Consider the following 23539-nt stretch of genomic DNA (forward strand, 5'->3'; position numbering starts at 1 on the left):
CTGTGGCTGTCGTGAAGGAGTGTGATTTGCAGAGCTGAGCAGAATTTTTATAAGCTGAACCCACCCATGTCAAGAGCACCCAGGTTGAGAAGTGAAGCCCCACCCAGGACCCAGGACCCGGCACCCTGGCTCCCACATGACACCATCCTCACTCCATAGGCCGAGCCAGGCACCTGCTCTTGTTCTCTGGAGAATGGGAATTCTCAGTCTACACTGGCAGAATTTGTTTGCTGATGTTATATTTGTGTAGAATCTCCAGATAAAATACAGAACACCCAGTTAAATTTCAATTTCAGATAAACAACAAATATGTACTTTTTTTTTTTTTTTTTTTTTTGAGACGGAGTTTCGCTCTTGTTACCCAGGCTGGAGTGCAATGGCGCGATCTTGGCTCACTGCAACCTCCGCCTCCTGGGCTCAGGCAATTCTCCTGCCTCAGCCTCCTGAGTAGCTGGGATTACAGGCACGCGCCACCACGCCCAGCTAGTTTTTTGTATTTTTAGTAGAGACGGGGTTTCACCATGTTGACCAGGATGGTCTCGATTTCTCGACCTCGTGATCCACCCGCCTCGGCCTCCCAAAGTGCTGGGATTACAGGCTTGAGCCACCGCGCCCGGCCAAATATGTACTTTTAAAGTGTCATTAGAAATAGCTGTAAGTCTAAGTATATCCCAAATGTTGGCCAGAGTTTGTTGTTGTTGGAAAGAGATGCTCAGTACTGCAAAGAGACAAAGGATCTCTCAGCAAGGCAATTTTACTTTCTGCAGAAAGGGTGCTCTCATTAGCCATCTTGCCACGAGACTACAATGAACAAAGGAAAAGCAGACATATTTATCCTTTATACATTTGTGGTGGTCCTTACTGCTGTGTCTGATCTCTGTTGGTTGGAGCCAAACCTCACAATCCCAAACTGAACTTGACTGTCTGATAACTTAAAACTTTTCTAAACAGGTAAAAGCAATGGAGAACAAAAAGGATATCTAAATAAGGAATGGGCAGGAAGTTGCTCATGAAAGGACTTAGAAAATTAATAACATGAATATCTTGGTTAAAGCACAAGGACCTAGAATGTACTTATTCTTTTATAACAAGCTACGTAGGACAGGCCTTAACAAAGAGTCACTAGTGAAAAGCAAGAAGGTTTTGAAGAAAGTCTTTAAAAGAGACTATTATTTCTAACATGTCTTATTATTCTTCTTTAACAAGAAAGGAAACTTTGAAGAGGAACTTTTCTACTTCCTACAGTTGTTTATCTGAAATTCCAACTGAACCGGCCTTTCTGCTGTTGTATTGCTAAATCTGGCAATGCTATTTCATAAGATTCACCCGTAATAAAGCACACTGCCACGGGTCATTCATTCTCATGGCTGCACCATCTCGCATGGCGTAAATATACCGTAGTTCCTTTATCTGTTACACCTGACAGGTTTTGGCTGTGACCCAGCATCTTCATGCATCTCTCTTGAAGAACACGCAAGTGCATCTCTACTGCATGCATATTTGGGGTGGGACTGCTGAGCCAGACAGCTGGGAGCAGCCTGAATTCCGCCACACCTGCCCACAGCATGGCCGACAGCATGGCTTGGCCCAGGCCCTTGAGAATGCCCAGTGTCTTTAACTGAATCCTTCCTGGTGAGTGAGTCATAGCATCTTATATTATTGTGGCTTTTCCTCGTTTTATGACGACCAATGAAGTCAGTCACAGTTTATATCCTTATCAGCCCTTAGGTTTTCGCTACGTGAACTTCCTGTTCAAGTCTTTTACCCATTACTAATTGGGTCGTGTGCCTTTTTCTTATTGATTGAAGGGAGTTCTTTATATATTTTGGATTTGAGTTCTTTGCTAGATATATTCTCCAAATCTTTGGCTTGCCTTTTCATTCCCTTAATGGTGCTTTTGATGAACTGAAGTTTTAAATTTTAATAAAGTCCAATTATAACATTTTATCTTTATGATTAGTACTTTGTGTCCTGTTTAAGAACTCTTTACCCACTCCAGGGTCACAAAGATGTTCTCCTTGACATTTTTCTCTAAAAGCTTATTATTATTTTTTTGAGACAGAGTCTCGCTCTTTCGCCAGGCTGGAGTGCAATGGCAGGATCTCAGCTCACCACAATCTCTGCCTCCTGGTTCAAGTTACTCCCCTGCCTCAGCCTCCCGAGTAGCTGGGACTACAGGTGCACGCCACCATGACCAGCTAATTTTTTGTATTTTAGTATAGATGGGGTTTCACCACGTTAGCCAGGATGGTCTCGAACTTTTGACCTCGTTATCCACCTGCCTCGGCCTCCCAAAGTGCTGGGATTACAGGCATGAGCCACCATGCCCGGCTGCTTTTTATTATTTTTTTAAGACACAGTCTTATTGGAAAGAAAAACGACCATTCCCACTGTTCTGTAACGTCACATTGTCATAAATCGAGGCCTGTATGTGCATTGGTCTCTTCTAGACTTTCTACTCTATTGAACGGGTCAAGTCCATCCTTGTACTATGGCTTTTACAATAGAAGTATCTCCAACTTTCTTTTTTTTTTTTTCCTTGTTTTTTTAGAAATGAAGCCTCGTTCTGTCACCCAGGCTGGAGTTCAGTGGTATAAACACAGCTCACTGTAGCACTGACCTCTTGGGTTCAAGAGATCCTCCCAACTCAGCCTCCTAAAGTGTTGGGATTATAGGCATAAGCCACTGTGCCTGGCCTTTGTTCTTTTTTTATGAAGTATACACAGCAGAAAAGCGTACGCATGTTCACCTGGAGACACACACAGGGATAGTCACAGCAGCACTATTTGTGGAAACTACCCAAAGCCCATCGAGAGTAGAACAGACAATGTTCTGCTGCTGCTCCTTGGCTATTCCAGGCCCCTTGCATCTCCACATGCATTTTAGAATTAGTTGTCAATTTCTACAAGGAAGGAAAGAAGGGAAAGGGGAGGGGAGGGAGGAAGGAGAGAGGGAGGGAGACAGGAAAGGGAGGGGAGGGGAGGGGAGAAAGAAAAGGAAGGAAGGAGGGAGGGAGGGAACCTTCTGGGATTTTTTTTTTTTTTTTTTTTTGAGACGGAGTTTCGCTCTCGTTACCCAGGCTGGAGTGCAATGGCGCGATCTCGGCTCACCGCAACCTCCGCCTCCTGGGTTCAGGCAATTCTCCTGCCTCAGCCTCCTGAGTAGCTGGGATTACAGGCACGCGCCACCACGCCCAGCTAATTTTTTTGTATTTTTAGTAGAGACGGGGTTTCACCATGTTGACCAGGATGGTCTCAATCTCTCGACCTCGTGATCCACCCGCCTCGGCCTCCCAAAGTGCTGGGATTACCTTCTGGGATTTTTATTGAGACTGCATTGAACTCAGATTCATTTGAGAATAACTGTATCTTCCTAACATCAGGCTTTCCACTCTCTGAATGGAATTGCTGTCTAGAGCTTCAAAAATGTATGTTAATAACATAACTTTCAATGGAGGTCTTTGACATCTTTAATTTGACTTATGCTTATGTATTTGATACTTACTGGTACTACCACAGATGGTATTTGCTGTGATTTGGAGGTGGTTTGTCCCCGTCAAAACTCAGGTTGAAATTTAATTCCCAACGTGATGGTGTTTAAAGCGCTGTCTTTAAAAGGTGATTAGGTTGTTAAGGAGATGAATGCCTTTCTCATGAGACCAGACTAGTTACCATAAGAATGGGCTGTCAGGAAGTGAGGCTGTCTCTCGTGTTGGGTCTCTGCACATGCCCCCTTCCCCTGCTGCTTCTCTGCCATGTTATGACAGAGCACGAAGCCCTCACCAGAAGGTAACCAGATGCAGCCACTTGATCTTGGACCTCCCAACCTCCAGAATCATGAGCTAAATGAATCTCCCTTCTTTATAAATAGTCTGTGATAGCAACACAAAATTGACTAAATATTTTGATTTCATTTTGCATTTGTTTATTGCTGGCATACAGAAAGACCATGTATTTTTGTATGTTATCTTTCACCTAGTGACCTTGCTAAGTCTACCTATAATTTCTAATAGTTTGAAGATGTTTCTGAGTTTCCTAGGTACTTGATCATGTTATCTACATAAAACGGCAGTTTTAGTCCGTCATTTCCAATGCTGTGTAACGTGCTATTTTTCCTTTTATTTTTGCCTTTTTGCATTTGCTAGGCCACAATACAATGTTAAATGGAGATAGTGAATAGTAAACATCTTCTTCCCAATCTCAGGGATGGCTGCCATAGTACACCACACAACAGAAAGACACACACAGAGATATACACAGATGAAATCTGTATCTATATCTATCTATCTGTAGCTAGATTAAGGAAATTCCCTCCTATTCCTAGTTTGCTAAGAGATGCTTTTCTGGTTTGGTTTTGATTATTGCTAAGAGATGGTTTCACCATAAAATTGGTGTGAAATTTTTTTCAAATATTTTTCCTGTATCTTTCAAAATTACATGATTTTTCTTCCTATTTTTAAAGTTAATGTGGCAAAACATCAATTTGATTTTCAAATGTTAAGTCAATCTTGCATATCTGGAATATATTTCTCTCTTTTTAAAAAAATTTTGAGATAATATCTTGCTCGGTCACCCAGGCTGGAATGCAGTGGTCTGATCACAGCTGACTGCAGCCTCTGCCTCCTAGGCGCAAGCCATCCTGCCATCTCAGCCTCCCAAGTAGCTGTCCATACAGATGTGTACCACCGTGCTCGACTAATTTGTAAATTTTTTGTAAAAATGAAGTCTCACTATATTGCCCAGGTTGATTCTAAACTCCTGGGCTCAAGCGATCCTCCTGCCTTGGCCTCCCAAAGTGCTGGGATTACAGGTGTAAGCCACTGTGACCAGATATATTTCACTTAGATATATCTTATTTATATATGGTTGGATTTCATTTGTCTGTATCTTTTTAAGGGTATTTGCATCTAGGTTCATGAGAGATTGGTGTGGCTGTTGTTTCTTGTAATATCTTGGTCAGCAGTAAATGTCAAGACTATAATCTCATTGGAAAAAAAGAGTTAGGGCTGGGTACAGTGGCTCATGCCTGTAATCCCAGCACTTTGGGAGGCTGAAGCAGTTGGATTGCTTGGGCCCAGGAGTTTGAGACCAGCCTGGGCAACACAGTAAAATGCCGCCTCTACTCAAAATACAAAAATTAGCTGGGGTTGGTGCATGCTTGTGGTCCCAGCTACTCAGGAGGCTGAGGTGGCAGAATCTCTTAAGCCTGCAAGGCAGAGGTTGCAGTGAGTCTAGATTGTGCCACTGCACTCCAGCCTGTGTGACAGAGGGAGAGTTTGTCTCAATTAAAAAAAAAAAAAAAAAAAAAAAACCAAAAAGAGTTAGAAAGTGTCTTGTTTTTCTATTTCTTGAAAGATTTTATATAAGATTTGTGTTATTTCTTCCTTAAATGTTTAGAAGAATACATAAGGAAAGCCATCTGCACCTGATGTTTTCTTTGTGGGAAGGTTTTGAAATAGTGAATTCAACTTCTTTAATAGATACTGGATTAAAAGGTTTCCATTTCTTCGTTTGTTAGCTTCAATTGCTTTTTTGAGGAATCTGTCCAATTCATTTAAATTGTTCAATATAGTAATATAAAGTTGTTTATAATATCCTCTTACTATTACTTCGATATCTGTAAGGTCTGTGGTGACATCTCCTTCCCACTTGTATTATTACTGATTTATGTTTTCTCACTTTTCTCTTGATTAGTCCAGCTAGGAATTTATCAATTTTATTAATCTTTTAAAATAACTAACTTTTAGGGCCGGGCGTGATGGCTCATGCTTGTAATCCCAGCACTCTGAGAGGCTGAGGCAGGTGGATCATGAGGTCAGGAGTTTGAGACCAGCCTGGCCAATACGTGAAACCCCTTCTCTACTAAAAATACAAAAAAAAAAATAGCTGAGTGTGGTGGCGGGCACCTGTATCCCAGCTACTTGGGAGGCTGAGGTAGGAGAATCACTTGAGCATGGGAGGCAGAGGTTGCAGTGAGCCAAGATTGCACCACTGCACTCCAGCCTGGGCAACAGAGCTAGACTTCATCTCAAAAAAACAAAACAAAACAAAAATCCACTAACTTATGGGTTTGTCTTTTCCCTACTATACATTTGTTTTGCACTTCATTGACATCTGTTCTTATTTTTAATATGACTTTCCTCCTGCTTTCTTGAGGTATGATAAACTTATTATTTCCTAGCTTCTTTAGATAAAATTTTACATCACTGAATTTCATCCTTTATTCTGATTTATAGCATTTAGCGGTATAAATTTCCTTCAAAGCACTGCTTAGGCTTCAACTTATTTTTCCTTTTTGGGTTTTTGTTTTGTTTTGTTTTGTTTTTAGAGATGAGGTCTTACTCTGTTGCCCAGGCTGGAGTACAGTGGCAGGATCGTAGCTCACTGCACCCTCCTGGGTTCAAGCAGTTCTCCTACCTCAGCCTCCCAAGTAGCTGGGACTACAGGTGTGTGCCACAGTGCCCAACTAAGATTTTTACTGTTGTTTTTAATATGTTAAAGAAAACTGAAGGGGCCAAATTAGCTAAAAGGGTGAAGGATTTAAACAGAATTGGACTCTGTACAAATCTATTTGGTTCATTTGATGTATGCTCTTTTTCTCTGTACCTTATTTTGGATGTTTTTTCTTCTATGAATTTACTATTCACCTTTAACTATTATTTTAGTTTATCTTAATATTATAATAGAAATCCTTGATTGATCACATTCTAATATAAACAATTTATTCAATCACATTTCCAATACAACTTTAAAATTCCATTTACCCCTTCCTGTCTTTTCTGCTCCTTGTATCATGAATTTGTGTACGACATATAAACTCCACAGACACTACAATTGTCTTGTACAGTTAATATTCACTTACATTAATCCATACCATGTTCCTCAGTCTCTCTTGCATTAATTTTTTTAAGATAGGGCCTCGCTGTCTCCCAAGCTGGAGTACAGTGGCACAATCATAGCTCACTGCAATCTCAAACTTCTGGGCTCAAATGATCCTCCCACCTTAGCCTCCTGAGTAAGATGGAACTATAGGCATGCCACCATGCCAAGCTAATTTTTTCTTTCTTTTATTTTTTAGTAGTGAGGCAGCCTCAGTATGTTGTTCAGGCTGGTCTCAAACTCCTAAGGTCAAGGGATCCTCCTGCCTTGGCCTCCCAAAGTACTGGAATTACAGACATGAGCCACCATGCCTCCCTCTCTGGCATTTCTACATTTCCATCTGATAGATTTTTTTTTTTTTTTAAAGAACTCCAATGGTTTTATGTGCAGGCTGCTGATAACAAATTCCTTCAACTCTGTGTTTTGGAATAATTTATGAAGGCAAAATATCACTTTCACTTTGGAAGGATATTATTGCTGGTTATAAAATTCTGGTTGGCAGCTACTTTCCTTCAGTTTTTTTTTTTTTTAAAGACAAAGTCTTACTCTGTTGCCCAAGCTGAAGAGCAGTGGTGTGATCTCTGCTCACTGCAAACTCTGCCTTCCAGGTTCAAGTGACTCTCCTGTCTCAGCTGGGATTACAGGGATGCACCAGCACACCTGGCTAATTTTTGAGTTTTTAGTAGAGACGAGGTTTCACCATCTTGGCCAGGCTGGTCTCAAATTCCTGGCCTCAACTGATCCGCCTGCTTCAGCCTCCCAAAATGCTGGGATTACAGGCATAAGCCACTGCACCCGACCTTCTTCAGCAGTTTAAATAAACATCATTTCACTGCTTGCTGGCTTCCATTGTTTTTGCTTGCTTAGTGAGAAGACAGCTATCCATCTTATGTTTGTTTCAAAGTAGTATATCTTTTTTCTCTTCCTACTTGTCAAATATTTTGTCTTTGTTTTTGACAATTTCACTATGATATACCCAGGTATGTTTGTTGGTTTTTTTGTTTGTAGTTTTGTTGCTGAATCTGTGGCCAGAGATTTTTCATCCTTTGGAATTCGGAGAAATGTTTAGCCATGACTTCTTTGAATATTGCTTCTGCCCCTTCTCTCTATTCTTGCTGGGACTCTAATTACGTATGTTAGACCTTTTGAGTTTGTTACACATGTCTCTTATGCGGTCTTCTGGTTTTCTGTTGTTGTTTCTTGTGGTTCCCTCCTCTTTTTTCCTGTCTGAGCTTCAGTTTGGGTCTCTTCTATCGAGCTACCCTCAAGTTGACTACTCTGTATTCTGCTGGGTCCAATCTGCTATTAAACTCATCTACTGTGTCCTTATTGACAAGCTGTGAATTTTCTTAGCTTTAGAATGTCATTTCTTTCTTCCTTCCTTTCTTTCCTTCCCCTCTTCCTTTTTCTTTAGAGATGGAGTCTTGTTATGTCGTCCTGGCCGGAGTGCAGCAGCTGTTCATACTGTATTGTAATGCGCAGTCCCACTATTTATCAGCACAGGGGGTTCTGACCTGAGCCAGTTCACCACCCCTTAGGCAACCTGGTGGTTCCCTGCGCCAGGAGGTCACCATATTGATGCCAAAGCTTAGTGCAGACACCTGATCAGCCTAGCACACTAGAGCTTAGAACTCCTGGGCTCAAGCGATCCTCCTGCCTCAGCCTCCGGAGCAGCTGGGACTACAGGTGCATGCCAATGCTTGGTTATGTCTCTCTGTATAGATTCCAATTCTCTGTTATATTATCCATCCTCCTATCTAACTGGCCCCTTCTATTTTCTTTATTAATCAAGTCATCAGAATTGCGTTCAAGTCCTCGGGCGTAGTGTCTGGATCATCAGCTGTCTGCATCCATTTGCCGGCTCTTCTCTAAACTATCAGAAGATGTATTTTCTAGTCTCTTTACCTTTTTTTTTTTTTTTTTTTTTTTTTTTGAGAAAGAGTCTCACTCTGTCACCCAGGCTAAAGTACAGTGCCACGATCTTGGTTCACTGCAGCCTCCACCTCCTGGGTTCAAGTGATTCTCTGGCCTCAGCCTCCCAAAATGCCAGGATTACAGGCATGAGCCAACATGTTAAGATTTTGAGTTTTTTAATATGACAGACACTGGATATAAAAGAATCATAGAGGTTACAGATGGCACCTTTTCAACCAGAGGGGACTGCCCTTTCTCTGTTAGGCTGACTGCATGGGGCCCATTATTGCATTCCCTTTGAAAACTCGCAGGCTGAGGCCTGGCTGTGCTTCAGTCTGGTTACCACAGTTCCGAGCCTTCTGGGCTCTCTGTCTTCTCAAACTCCTTCCAAGTTCCAGCTCAGCCTCTAATCACACGAACTTCAAAATCTGGCATATGTCTCTGGCATACTTTTTTTTTTTTTTTAGATGGAGTCTTTCCTGTTGTCCAGGCTGGAGTGCAGTGGTACAATCTTGGCCCACTGCAACCTCCTCCTCCTGGGTTCAAGTGATTCTTGTGACTCGGCCTCCCAAATAGCTGGGATTACAGGCGTCCACCACCACACCCAGTTAATTTTTGTATTTTTAGTAGAGATGGGGTTTCGCCATGTTGCCCAGCCTGGTCTCGAACTCCTGACCTCAGGTGATCTGTCCACCTGGACCTCCCAAAGTGCTGGGATTACAGGCATGAGCCACCATGCCCGGCCTCAAGGCATGCTTTTGTTCCTAAGCACCTGGGAAGTGCAGGAAGCCTGTTGTTGGGGGCTATCTGCCTGGATTTCCTGCTTTCCTGGACCAGACTGGCAGGCGTGTTGCTTGGATGCCCCCAAGCTGCCGGCCTGTCCCCCCAGACCTTGCGATTGGATGCTCTTTCTCCAGCAGAGCTTCTCTGCCTGGAAAGCCTGGGCTCTGGACAAGCCTGGAATCATCAAATCTTCCTGGGAAAAAAAATATCCAAGTAGACTGCAGCTCACCTCCGAAAGGCTCCTCTGGCCGGGGTTTTAGTTCACCCAATCGTCACTTCCACAGCTCAGGTACCTTTCAAAACAGGATCTTCCAAATGTGTCCAGATTTTTGTACTTGTCACAGCTGGAGAATGGGCCCAGTGCAGCCCGGGCCTCCTGTCCATCCCAAAGCGGTGGTTTTGCCCAGCTTTTAAAAAGACGTGAAGTTGCCTGGTTATATCTGCCTGTATTTCATAGCAGGCATGTATTAAAATATCACTCACCAAATTTCATCATGTTTTTCGCAGGTTCCTTTTTAAGGGCTCTACCCAGATGCCTCTTTCCAGCTTTTCTCTTCCAGGGTGGCACATGATCCTGAGCTGAAGGCTGCCTGCCTTTTTTCTGAGACAGAGTTTCACTCTTGTCGCCCAGGCTGGAGTGCAGTGGCGCAATCTCCATTCACTGCAACCTGCACCTCCCAGGTTCAAGCAATTCCCCTGCTTCAGCCTCCCGAGTAGCTGGAATTACAGGCACCTGCCACCACGCCCGGCTAATTTTATATTTTCATTTAGTAGGGGTTTCTCCATGTTGGTCAGGCTGGTCTCAAACTCCTGACCACAGGTGATCTACCCGCCTCAGCCTCCCAAAGTGCTGGGATTACAGGCGTGAGCCACTGCACCTGGCCGAAGGCTGCAGTTTCTGAAGCTCTGTCAAGGCCAGGCCCTGTGGACAGTAACACATAAGTCCTCAAACACTGTCACTGGAGGAGGCACCGGCTTATCTGTGGATTCTTGCTGTTTTCCGTGGGCGGGGGTAGTGGGGTGAGAACAAGCAGCAATTCTGTCCCGGTGACCGCGCCAGCATGCAGCTGCACACCTGGGTCCCAGGCGCCCTACCCGTGGCTGTGGTTCCCACATCAGGGCCCCCGCATGGGCAGCAGAGTTGTGTTCCCTCTACACCGCTTTTGACAAGGTGCGGTGACGCACACCTGTAATCCCAGCACTTTGGGAGACCAAGGTGGGAGGAGAGCTCAAGCCTGGGAGTTAAAGACCGGCCTGGGCAACATGGCAAGACCCCATCTCTAAGAAATCTTTTTAGTTAGCTGGGTGTGGTGGCACACCTGTGGTCCTGGCATTACTCTCTCGACAGCATTCTGCCTGCAGCCCGCTTAGCTTCGTTCTCTTAGGACATCCACTCCACCCCTGTGTGGCCCGGGCCCCCTCCCAGCCCCACACTGCCCAGGGGGCTCCTTCCCCGGCCACGGCCCGGTGCCTCCTTTCCTACAAGACCCCCATATGCGGAGCAGGGGTACCTGTGCCTTCCTGGTCTAGATGGCGTCTGTCTCCTTTCCATCACCCGAGGAAGGCAGGACTGCAGTCTCCAGGTCCAGGGGTCATGACCCCCCCAAGCAGGGGGGACACAGTGACAGCCATCTCCCAGACAAAACATGGGCTGAGCCAAGTGCCCCTGCTCCTGTGCCCACCGACTTGCCAAAGACCCCCCGCCGAGGCCCCAAGAGCTCACAACCCCATCTGCAGGAAGATAGGGGCCCAGAGCCCACAGGGTCACTTTTCACTGTCTGGACTCAACAGCACCTCTGGTCCTCGTGGAACAGAGTTCCAGGCTTCTGTGACCCGGAGGAAACCTGGTCGCAGTGATCAGTGGCCATGGTAGGGCACACCAAGCTGTTCCAGGCCAGGGGGCCAGGGTGGCATGCGGCCATGAGCTTCACATGGCCCCTGTCCCTCCAGGAGGCCATGGCTCGGCTCTGTCGGCTCAGAGAGGCCACCCAGCAAAGCCCTTGGCCCATGTGAAGGGAAGGCATCGTGTTTTAAAAAGGGGCCCCCCATGCAGACATAGACGTAAACCAGTAAGTAAAGACAGAGGGCACAGGTGGAGCGTCCTGACTCCAACACATGCGGGCACTTCGGGGAAGGTGGAGATGGTGGGCACAGTAGGGGCGATGGGTGGGGACGGTGGAGATGGTGGGCACAGTAGGGGCGATGGGTGGGGACGGTGGAGATGGTGGGCACAGTAGGGGCGATGGGGCAGTGGGAATGGCGGGGGAAATGGGGACAGTGGGGGCAGCGGGGATGATGGGGACAGTGGGGACAGTTAGCTGCTGCTGCACCATGTCAGGAAGTGTGAGGCTCACTTCCCCAGCTCAGCCCAAGAGTGCCCACCCTATGCGATGCCCAAGCAGAGGCAAAAGCGAGGCCTCTGTGACCCCCGTGGGGCCATTTGTGACCCCCCCAGGCATATTAACCTGCCCACCCTTCCTTACAGAGAGGAGGAGGACCCGGAGGCGGCTACACATGACTTCACCACCCACCTGTGCCCTCTCCGCCCCTCCCTGCCATCCCCACCTTATTTTCCGCAGCAGCGTGTGGAAGGGCCGGAACAGCTCGGACATGTCTTCCACCTTGCGGTCCAGGTTCAGGGGGCCGTCCGCGTAGACCACGAGGCCACTGCATTTGAGACACAAAAGCCAGGATGTGAGGCCCTGCCGTCCCCTGGGTGCTGCAGACGCCCAACCTAGACACCTGCAGAACTGGGTGGCATCCCTGTCCCGGCACGGCCGCTGCCTCACGCTTTGCCTGGTGTGATTGCATTGTAAATAAGTTTAGAAAAAAAGCAATGAAAATTATTACCCAGACTTCATCCTCTGTGGCAGCTGATGAGCTTGTGATCATTGGAGGGTCATAAAGTAATCATAAAAGCATATCTGTACACATCGGTGCTGTAATCAGATAAATTAGCCTCAAGGGTTGTTACCAAAATCTACCTTCTTGCAAGCAAAAAAAACTAGATTTGTGGTTAAATTTATCTGCAGAGTCTTATGAGAATGAGACCTGGAACCGTCTTCTCCAAAAGCAAAACCAGCTCGAGGTGCGAGCTGAGGCCCACACAGCTTCCCCTCCTGCAGCCTGGCCAACACCCTACCACCCCACAGGACCAAAGCAACCTCCCTGTCACCCCCCCAACACAGGACTCACCTCCCGCATGGTTGCCTACCGTGCCCCGAGAAGCTCCCCAACTGGGGCCCCATGGTGACCGAGGCTGGCTTTCCTCACTGTCCCTACCCCAGAGGGACAGCTCACGGCCTGTTGAAGGACAAGCCTCCCAGACGCCACCTTCAGTGGCCCCCACTCCTCTCTTCGCACTGTCCAGCCTTGCCCTGCTCAGAGCATGCCTTGATCACCCACGTCTCAGCCCGTCTCTCCTTGAGAGCACCCATCCCAGAGGACCTTCTCTGGGGGCCTCCCCCTGGGTCTGGGTCTCCTGGCACCAGACCATGTCTCAGGTGCCCGGGAAGCATCCACCCACAAATTTGTCACCTGTCCCTCATCATCATCATCCTGTTCGTCCTCATCAGAGCACAGACAAGGGCCACATGGGCTTGTCTGCATAAATGGGCACCACCAGCCTGTCTCTTTCCGCAGAAGTGACGCCGGGGTCAGGTCCGGCCAACACCATCCAACACGAAGTCCCCGGCAGCTCAGGGACAGTCTCCTGGTCTACCACACCCAGCTCAGTGAGAAAAACTGATAAACAGAATCGAACAAAGGGAATGTTTCTCCCTAGAAATGGTTGGGTTTCACGTGCAGAAAGCAAGCTTTGAAAGGCACAGGAAAAGAATGTGTGGGGCACGGTGGCCCCAGGCCCTGGGGAGTGGCCCGCTCGGCCGGGCAGGGGGCTGTGTCCTGACTACCTGTGGCTGAGGGGACGGCACAGCCAGCCCCCCATTCTGTTTGGTCTCCTTTGTGGCTTTTACACGAGCTGCCTGTCATGATCAAATGAACAATGTTCAGGGGACAATTGAACACGTAGAACCTTAACTTCGAATCAGGTGGTCTCAGGACAAAGGCAGAGTAAAGCAGAACAGGGAAGGGGCAGGGGCCTGACTCCAGCATCCTGGCCTCAGGGAAGCTGCCCCCAAACCCACCAGAGCTCCCTCCCCTGCTGTGCATAGGCTCAGCCCCTCAACGACCCATGTACCCAGCGTCTGCCCCTCTGGAAACCTTGCTCTGCCTGCACGGGGCAGCAGCGTGGCCCAGGGAGGACCCAGCTGCCCCCAAGGCAGTCAGCAGGATTGGGGGATGACGCAGGCCCAGCAAAGCAGCTCATCAGGAAGCTCAGACCCTGAGGCTGCTGGGCCATGTCCTCCCGGGGGCTGGCGGGGACCCGAGGACACCCTGTGCCGTATCCCTGCGTCCAGCTGTGTTGGCTTCCTCATGCCGGATGCAGGGCATTGTGCCCTCCAGAGGCTAAGCCCTGCTGCTCGGTGGCTCTGCAGTTGCCTGAACTACCGAGAGACGCCTGTGGGACAGGAGCTCAGGCCCAGGTGCTGAAGTAACGGAGCATAGGGGTCGGTGGGGGCTGGAGGTGGGTGGGAGGAGCAGCCCTGGAGGCTCAACATCTGTCTCTGCACCTGGTCCAGCACTTGCAGGAATCCAGCTGAGGGGCCTCAGAATGAGGCCTGGGAATGAGCTATTGCTGGGAACAGGGGGCCCGATGCAGTTGCTGCCCGTGGCTATAGCCCCACAGGGCTGGGGGATCCAGGCATCTCGCCCTGTTCTCACGGGCCACCCAGGCCTGTGTCCATGCTGCCATGAGCAGGGGTAAGGCAGCACCCACAGGTGAGCCTGGCAGGCAGATGGTGGGATCCTGGGGTCTCGGTACAGCCAGGGGCATCATGAGGGCATCCTGAGGGGCTTGGCCCAGGTCCAGTTAAGGTGAGCAGGTGAGAGGACGCCCCACACGGGGGAGGAAGCCGGGCCCTGCTGGAAGTGGGGGTGGCCAGTCTTCCTTTTTTTTTTTTTTTTTTTTTTTTTTTTTTTTTGTGAGAGTCTTGCACTGTCACCCAGGCTGGAGTGCAGTTCCATGATCTTGGCTCACTGCAACCTCCGCCTCCCTGGTTCAAGCGATTCTCCTGCCTCAGCCTCCCAAGTAGCTGGGATTACAGGTGCGTGCCACCACGCCCGGCTAATTTTTTGTATCTTTTTAGTAGAGATGGGGTTGCACCGTGTTAGCCAGGATGGTCTCGATCCCCTGACCTCATGATTCACCCGCTTCAGACTCCCAAAGTGCTGGGATTACAGTGTGAGTCACTGCACCTGTCCCCCACCACCTTTTTTTTTTTCAAAGAAATTCATATAACAACAATGAACTGTTTTAAAGGGCACGATTCTGAGGCATTTTCTGTGCACCCATCACCTCATTTCAAAACGTTTTTATCACCCCAGAAGATAACCCAATTTAAAAATGAGGAAAGACTTGAATAGCCAATTCTCCAAAGTGGCACACAGGCACATAGAAACATGATTTTAGTAATCACCACCGATGTCCTTGCCCCAGACACTGGCCATCTGTCATCTGCTTTCTGTCTCTATGAATGGGCCTACTCTGGGTTTCTCACATAAAGGGAATAACGTAATACATGACCTTTGTGATCGGTTTTCACCTTGCACTACGTTTTCAAGGCTGGTCATGTTGTGGCACATGGCAAGTGTTCCCGCATGTACAATTCTTCATTCATCCACGGCCGACACTTGGATCGTTTCTGCCTTTGGGCTATTATGAAGAATGCCGCCACAAACATTCACGTATCGGTTTGTTCGAGGACACGTTTTCATTAGTCTTGGGTGGATGCCTAGCAGGGTATGTGGGATGTCCATATGGATCATATAGGTCTATGTTTAACTTTTTAAGGAACCACTGAACTGTTTTCCGTGGCAGCTACAGCATCTCACGCTCCCACCAGCAATCCAAGGGATCTTACTCCTCCACACTCTCAGCACGTGATCGTCTCCATTTTTTTGATTGCAGCCATCCTGGTGGGTGTGAAGTGGCATCTCATCGTGGTTTTGATTGGCGTTTCCTTAACAGTCAATGATGTGGAGCATGTTTCCACGTGCCTGTGTGCCATTTATATATATACTTTGGAGAATTGGCTATTCGAGTCTTTCCTCATTTTTAAATTGGGTTGTCAATTTGTTGTGGAGTTGTGAGGGTTCTTTATATGTTCTGGACACAAAATCTTCATCAGCTATACGATTTGCAAACACTCTTTAGGTTGTCTTTTCATTTTCCACATAATGTCCTTTGGTGCGTGACGATTTTGAACATCGATGAAGTCCAGTTTCTCTTGTTATCTTTTTGTGCCTGTGCTTTTGCCGTCAAATCCACTGCAAAACCCAAAAACAAGTAGAATGACCCTCTGTATCAGTCAGAGTTCTCCAGAAAAACAGAACGAGAGAGAGCTTTATTTTAAGGAATTGTTTCATGCAGTTGTGGAGGCTGGCAAGTTCAAATTCTGCTGGAGACCCAGAGAAGAGTTGACGTGGCAGCTCCAATCCAAGGGGTCTGGAAGCAGATTGCAGTCTGTTTTCTCTCAAGGCCTTCCACTGATTGGATGAGGCCCACCCACCCACACATGGAGGGTCATCAGCTATATTCAGAGTCTACTGATAATAAATGCTAATCTCATCTTTAAAGCACTTCACAGCAGGGTGGCGCTGACGCGCATTTCAGAGGACAGGGAGGTTACGTCCACCTTGCACAAGCGGATGCTACATTGGACGCTGATGGGCAGAATCACCCTTTCAATGAAGCACAATTTGTCTTGAACAAGACAAGCTGGGTAAAGCATTTGAAGGTGCTTTTGAGGTATGGAGATAGCATTCAACTGATCTTCAGTCCTCCCCTGATGACAAAAATTATCTGGCTTCCATCAACCACCGTCCCCATGTCAGAGGACATTCCATCTGCTAAGGAGTGTTGCCCACAGAGGAACCTACGTATCATAACAGCAGGAAGAAGCTCTGACCGTTTGAACACCTTCATGAATCCCCACGTAATGCCAAGATGGCATCTTGTATCCAGGGGTAGATAAAACCGAAGACATCTTTCCACTTGTATTAAAAAATTAAGAAAAACTTGACTTTTAGGGGAAAAGTGAAGTCAACCAGAACCCCATGACTTACTCAGAAAATGGCCAGGGCCCTGAGGAATTACGGAACTGGAGAAATCACCAAAACCCAGAGGGAGCTGACTTAACAATGTACCAAGGCCATCCTCCAAAGACTCTATCTTATTTCTCAGGGAAAGTGATCTCCTCACAGTATGTTCAGCCTGATCAAGAATATCTCAGTTTAAATAACTGGAATGCAAATTATAACTATACATATGCCAATTACCATGAGCTAAGTCACCCCAATTGCTAAATATACACTCAGGTTTCATGGTTTCCTGGCATCAGAAATCCCTACAAGCTTCAGGATTTTTCTCTTAAACCAAATGCCAAAGAGAAAACAAAAATAATTAACTTTATTATTGCTATCTTTTATCAAACAGCATATAATCTATACGAACTTGGTGGGAAATCCTGCCAATGAGTGCATTTATTGTGGCAAATGACCAAGCCCTACGTGAGAGTACAGACCAAATGGCCTTGCTCTTACTATTTTCTATGCAACCACTTTCTGCCAGATTAATACTGCCAGTACAGGTAACCAATAATGATTCAAACATTTTTTCTGTCATATACTCAGGTGAAAAAAAAATCACTCTAACCTATATTTGATGGCTGTACAAAAAATCATTTACAAAAAAATGATTGCATATGATAAAAGCATTTGTTCCAAAATACATTCGTGGCTTTAAAAACTTCAGTGAAAATGTATATTCAGTTCCCTTACTCATTTTTTTTCCTTTTCCTCTCTCTTTTTTTTTTTTGTTTTTTTTTTTTGTTTTTTTTTGAGACGGAGTTTCGCTCTTGTTACCCAGGCTGGAGTGCAATGGCGCGATCTCGGCTCACCGCAACCTCCGCCTCCTGGGTTCAGGCAATTCTCCTGCCTCAGCCTCCTGAGTAGCTGGGATTACAGGCACGCGCCACCATGCCCAGCTAATTTTTTTTTTTTTTTTTTTTTTTTTTTGTATTTTAGTAGAGACGGGGTTTCACCATGTTGACCAGGATGGTCTCGATCTCTTGACCTCGTGATCCACCCGCCTCGGCCTCCCAAAGTGCTGGGATTACAGGCTTGAGCCACCGCACCCGGCCTTCCTCTCTTTTTAAGTCTTTTTTTTTTTTTTTTCTTTTAAGAGACATGGTCTCACTCCCTTGCTCAGACTGTAGTTCAATGACGTGATCACAGGTTACTGCAAACTGGAAATCCTGGGCTCGAGTAATCCTCTCATAGCCTCCCAAGTGGCTGGGACTACAGGCACACACCTCCACACCTGGCTTTTTTGCTGTTGAGTCAAGGTCTCGCTATGTTTCCCAGGCTGGTCTCAAACTCCTGGTGCCAAGCAATTTTCCTTCCTTGGCATCCCAAAGTGTTAGAATTACAGGCATGAGCCACCATGCCCAGTCTGTTACCCATTGTTGGATTGTTTTCTTGCTGTTGAACTGAGTTCTTTATGTGTGTTGCATGTTAACCCATCAGATGCGTGAATTGTGACTATTTTCTCCCAATCCGTCGGCTGTCTCTGCAGCCTGTTGTCTCTTTTGCTGTGCAGAAGCTTTTCCGTTTGATGTAATCCAATTGATCTATATTTGCTTCCATTGCCTACACTTCTGGGCCAAATCCCAAAAAACCATGACCCAGACCAATGTTGTGTAGTCTTTCTCCTGTGTTTTCTTCTAGTAGTTTTAGACTTTCTGGTCTTATATTTAACTCTTTAATCCATTTTGAGCTGATTCTTTTTTATATGGTGTGAGATAAGCTTCATTCTTTGACACGTGAAAATTCAGATTTCCCAACACCGTTTACTGAAGAGGCTGTCCGTGTCTTCCTGGTGCCTTTGTTATTTCGGTTGGGTTCATTTATGGGCTCTTTATTCTCTTCCACTGGTATTTGTGTCCTGTTGCTTTGTTTTCGCCAATTCCAAGCTGTTTTAAAATTACTATGACTTTGTAGTACAGCTTAAAATCAGGTAGCGTGGTACTTCTAAGCTTTGTCCTTTTTGTTCATGACTGCCTTAGCTACTCGTGGGTTTTTATGATTCTACATGAAGGTTAGGAATTTTTTTTTCTTTCCATAAACAAAATGATGTTGGGATTTTGAAAGGGATGACATTAAACCTGTAGATTGCTTTGGGTAGTATGGACATTTTAACAATATTAATTCTTCCAATCCATGCGTATGGGATTTCTTTCCTTTTATCTGTCTTCTTCAACTGATTTCATTGATGTTCTATAGTTTTCAGTGTACAGGGTTTTCACCTCTTTGGTAAAAATTATTCCTAATATCTTTTTTTTGTAGTTATTGTAAATGAGATTATTCTCTCAATTTCCTTTTTTAGATAGTGTATTGTTACTGTATAAAAATGCTAATTTTTGTCTGTTCATTTTGTGTCCTACAAGTTTACTATATTCATTATTAGTCCTTACAGTTTCTTTGGTGGAGTCTGTAGCATTTTCCACCTATAAGGTTACCAGAAAACAGTAACAATTTCATTTCTTTTACTATTTGGGTGTCTTTTCTTTCTTTCTCTTGCCTAATTGCTTTGGCAAGGACTCCCAATCCTATGTTGAATATAAGTGGCAAGAGTAGGCATCCTTGCATTGTTCCATATCTTAGAGAAAAGGCTTTCCTCACTGAGTATAATGTTAACTGTGGGCTTCTCATTAAATATGGCCTTCATTGTGTCAAGGCACTTTTTTTTTTTTTTCAACATTTTCACTCAATGGTACCCTTAAAGGGATACATTCCTTCTACATCTAATTTGCTGAGATTTTCATCACAAAAGGATGTTGAATTTTGTCAAATGCTTTTTCTGCATCTAATAAGATGATCATATGGTGTTTTTTTTTCATTCTATTGATGTGATATATCACAATTATCAATTTGTATATATTGAACCATCCTTGCATTTCAGGGATAAAGACATTTCTCAAAAGACATACAAATGACCACCACCACTAGTCATTAGAAAAAAGCAAATTAAAGCCACAATGAGATATCATCTCTCATTTGTCTGGATATCTTTTATCAAGAAGATGAAGGATGAGTGCTACCAAGCATGTGGAGAAAAGGGAACCCTTGCACACCATTGGTAGGAATATAAACTGGTACAACCATTATGAAAAACAGTATAGCGGTTCCTCAAAAAAAAAAAAAAAAACAAACAAACCTACAAATATAATTACCACATGACCCAGCAATCCCACTTCTGGGTATTTACTCCAAACATCTGAAATCAGTTTGTTGAAGGGATGTCTGTAGTCTCATGTTCATTGCAGCATTATTCACAATAGTTAAGATATGAAATCATCCTAAGCATTTAACAGATAAATGGATAAAGAAAATGTGGCATATATACACAATAGAACATTATTCAGCCTTAAAAACAAAAGAGATTCTGATATTTGTGAAAAATTGGATGGAATTGGAGAATATTATGCTAAGTGAAATAAGTAAGGCCAAGAAAGATAAATACCATGTGTTCTCACTTACATGTGGAATCTCCAACAATTGAATTTATAGAATCAGAGAGCAGACAGTGGTTATAGAGGCTAGGAGTGTGAGGAAGAGCCACAGAGTATAAAACCTCAGACTGGAAGAATATTTTTCTGAGTTATTTGTATTTGTACATCATGGTGAATAAAAGAATGTTGTACACTTTCAAATTATAAGACAGTAAATTTCAAATGTTCTCATTCAAAAAATGTTAAAGTATTTGAGGTGATGGATATGTTAACCAGCTTGACTTAATTATTCCACACTACATTCATAGATTATAACACAACTTTGCACTCTATAAATCTGTACAATTATACATTGACAGTTTATCATTAAAAATAAAATACCTTCACAGCAACATCCAGACTGGTATTTTACCAAATAGCTGGGTAATGTGGCCTACCCACGATGACACATAAAATTAACCATCACGGGGTACAACTTGGTTCCTTTGCATGTGGTAATCCAGTTGCCCAGGAACACTCATTGAAGAGACGGTTCTTTCCTTATTGAACGATCTTGGCCCCCTTGTTGGTAATCAGTTCGCTGTAGATGTTTGGGCTTATTTGTGGCCCCTCAGCCCCTCAATTCTATTCCATTGGTCTATACATCTATCTTTATGCCAATACCACAGGTTCCGACTTGTAGTACATTTTGAAATCAGAATGTATGAATCTTCCAACTTTGTTTTTCTTTTTCAATATTCTTTTTCAAGGGTCAAAATGGTGAATTTTATGTTATGTATATTTTACCACAATAAAGAACATTTATTGCTATAATTTCAATTTACAAAAGTTTTGCCTATCATGTTATGAAACTCTGTAAAATAGGACTTAATATTTGATAAAAATTTTTGTACTTACTACACTGGGGATGTTTTCCCATAGCGTTCGGAGACTTTCTCCATCATTATTTACACAGCTGGAGTATTGTTTTTAACCAATCCCTTAATTCTGGATATCTATCCCTTCTCAAATTTTTATCATTATAAATGATACTTCAGGGATAATCTTTGTGGATGTTTGTGCCCTGTCAGATCAAAGCGACAAAATTCTGCAAAAGTCCACAGTGATACAACATGCCAGGCACTGAGGATGCATCAGTGAATAAGGGTTATGGTCTAGTAAGGGAGACACAAAAATCACAGAAATCCCATTTATATGAATAAGCCAAACAGGCAAATCTGTAGAAACGAACAATAGATTTGTGCTCCCCTAGAGTTAAGGGACAGGATGAAGGATAATGGGGGGTGGGGTCGACCACTAAGGAGTAAGAGATACCTTTGTGAGTAATGAAAATGTTATGAAATTTGTGGTGATGGCTGCACAACTCTGAATGTACTAAAAACAACTAACTGTACGCTTTAAACAGGTGAGTCCTAGGGTCATGAATTTTATGTCAGTAACATGGAAAAATAAATAACAGAGTAAATGTGTGTATCACGCAACATGCTGTTGGGAGCCATGCAGCAGAGGGGACAGCGCAGAGGGGACATGAGGGAGGAGGAAACAGTGCAGAAAAAAAAAAACAGCGTGAGAGAGGAGACATTAAGAGGAGGGGACAGCGTGGAGGAGGGGACAGTGCAGTGGAGGGGACAGTGCAGTGGAGGGGACAGAGTGGTGGAGAGCACAGCATGGCCAAGAGGACACGGGAGCAGAAAGGGCAGCGTGGCAGAGAAAACATCATGAAAAAGGGGACAGTGTGGTGGGGGACAGTGTGGTGGGGGACAGTGTGATGGGGGGACAGTGTGGTGGGGGACAGTGTGATGGGGGACAGTGTGGTGGGGGGACAGTGTGAAGGGGACTGTGTGCTGGGGGCAATAGTGTGGTGGGGGGATAGTGCAGTGGGGGGGACAGTGTGGTGGGGGGACAGTGTGGTGGGGGGACAGTGTGGTGGGGGACAGTGTGGTGGGGGGACAGTGTGGTGGGGGGGACAGTGTGGTGGGGGGATAGTGTGGTGGGGAGGGCAGTGTGATGGAGAGGACCGTGTGCTGGGGGCAATAGTGTGGTGGGGGGGATAGTGTGGTGGGGGGACAGTGTGGTGGGGGGACAGTGTGATGGAGGGTACAGTGTGGTGGGGGACAGTGTGGTGGGGGGACAGTGTGGTGGCGACAGTGTGGTGGGGGACAGTGTGGTGGCGACAGTGTGGTGGGGGACAGTGTGGTGGCGACAGTGTGGTGGGGGACAGTGTGGTGGCGACAGTGTGGTGGGGGACAGTGTGGTGGCGACAGTGTGGTGGGGGACAGTGCGATGGGGGACAGTGTGATAGAGGGGACTGTGTGCTGGGGGCGATAGTGTGGTGGGGGGACAGTGCGGTGGGGGATACAGTGTGGTGGGGGGACAGTGTGGTGGGGGGACAGTGTGATGGAGGGTACAGTGTGGTGGGGGGACAGTGTGGTGGGGGGACAGTGTGATGGAGGGTACAGTGTGGTGGGGGACAGTGTGATGGAGGGCACAGTGTGGTGGGGGGACAGTGTGGTGGGGGGACAGTGTGATGGAGGGCACAGTGTGGTGGGGGGACAGTGTGATGGAGGGCACAGTGTGGTGGGGGGACAGTGTGGTGGCGACAGTGTGGTGGGGGGACAGTGTGGTGGCGACAGTGTAGTGGGGGGACAGTGTGGTGGTGGGGACAGTGTGGTGGGGGGACAGTGTGGTGGTGACAGTGTGGTGGGGGGGCAGTGTGGTGGCGACAGTGTGGTGGGGGGACAGTGTGGCGGGGGACAGTGTGATGGAGGTGACTGTGTGCTGGGGGCAATAGTGTGGTGGGAGGAATAGTGTGGTGGAGGGTACAGTGTGGTGGGGACACTGTGGTGGGGACACTGTGGTGGAGGGTAGAGCGTGGTGGAGGTGTCGGTGTGGTGGAGGGGACGGTGTGGTGGGGACACTGTGGTGGAGGGGACAGTGTGGTGGAGGGGACGGTGTGGTGGGGGGACAGTGTGGTGGAGGTGTCAGTGTGGTGGGGGGACGGTGTGGGAGGGACAGTAGGTCAGTGGAGAAAGGACAGCCAAGGGGAAACTGGAGTGAAGGGGACAGCATGGTGGAAACCCTGGGCCGAGGGAGCCAGGCTGGGTATGGGCTTGGTGCAGCAGATCACGGTGGGAGCTCCAGCAAGGGGCTGAGCAGGGCTGAGGTGGCACCTTGGGTTTCGGCAGGTGGATGGGCGAGGGCCCCTGGAGAGGATGCAGCGACCTTCCTTCAGGCCATGTGGGCAGTGGAAAAGGGGGCTGGGGAGGAAGGGAGGCTAGAGGAGACGGCCTGGGCTCTGCACTGGTCCAGTCCGCTCAGTGCCCCGCCTCCCCT

General features: G+C 46.3%; 1 protein-coding gene and 1 pseudogene across 6 annotated transcripts in view; one reads left to right on the forward strand and one right to left on the reverse strand.

Annotated features, from left to right (window-relative positions):
- ZFYVE28 (zinc finger FYVE-type containing 28) overlaps nucleotides 1–23539 on the reverse strand; it is a 152662-nt gene that overhangs the window by 39692 nt on the left and 89431 nt on the right. For all 6 annotated transcript variants that reach the window (XM_039468455.2, XM_039468454.2, XM_074395791.1 and 3 more), the window contains one exon: nucleotides 12141–12242. In XM_039468455.2, coding sequence (XP_039324389.1) covers nucleotides 12141–12242 — 102 coding nt within the window. The remainder of the gene's footprint in view (nucleotides 1–12140; nucleotides 12243–23539) is intronic.
- Nucleotides 13875–17000, forward strand: LOC120363627 (transcription factor Spi-C pseudogene; annotated as a pseudogene).

Source organism: Saimiri boliviensis, chromosome 3, assembly GCF_048565385.1.
Source record: "Saimiri boliviensis isolate mSaiBol1 chromosome 3, mSaiBol1.pri, whole genome shotgun sequence".
Taxonomy (NCBI): domain Eukaryota; kingdom Metazoa; phylum Chordata; class Mammalia; order Primates; family Cebidae; genus Saimiri; species Saimiri boliviensis.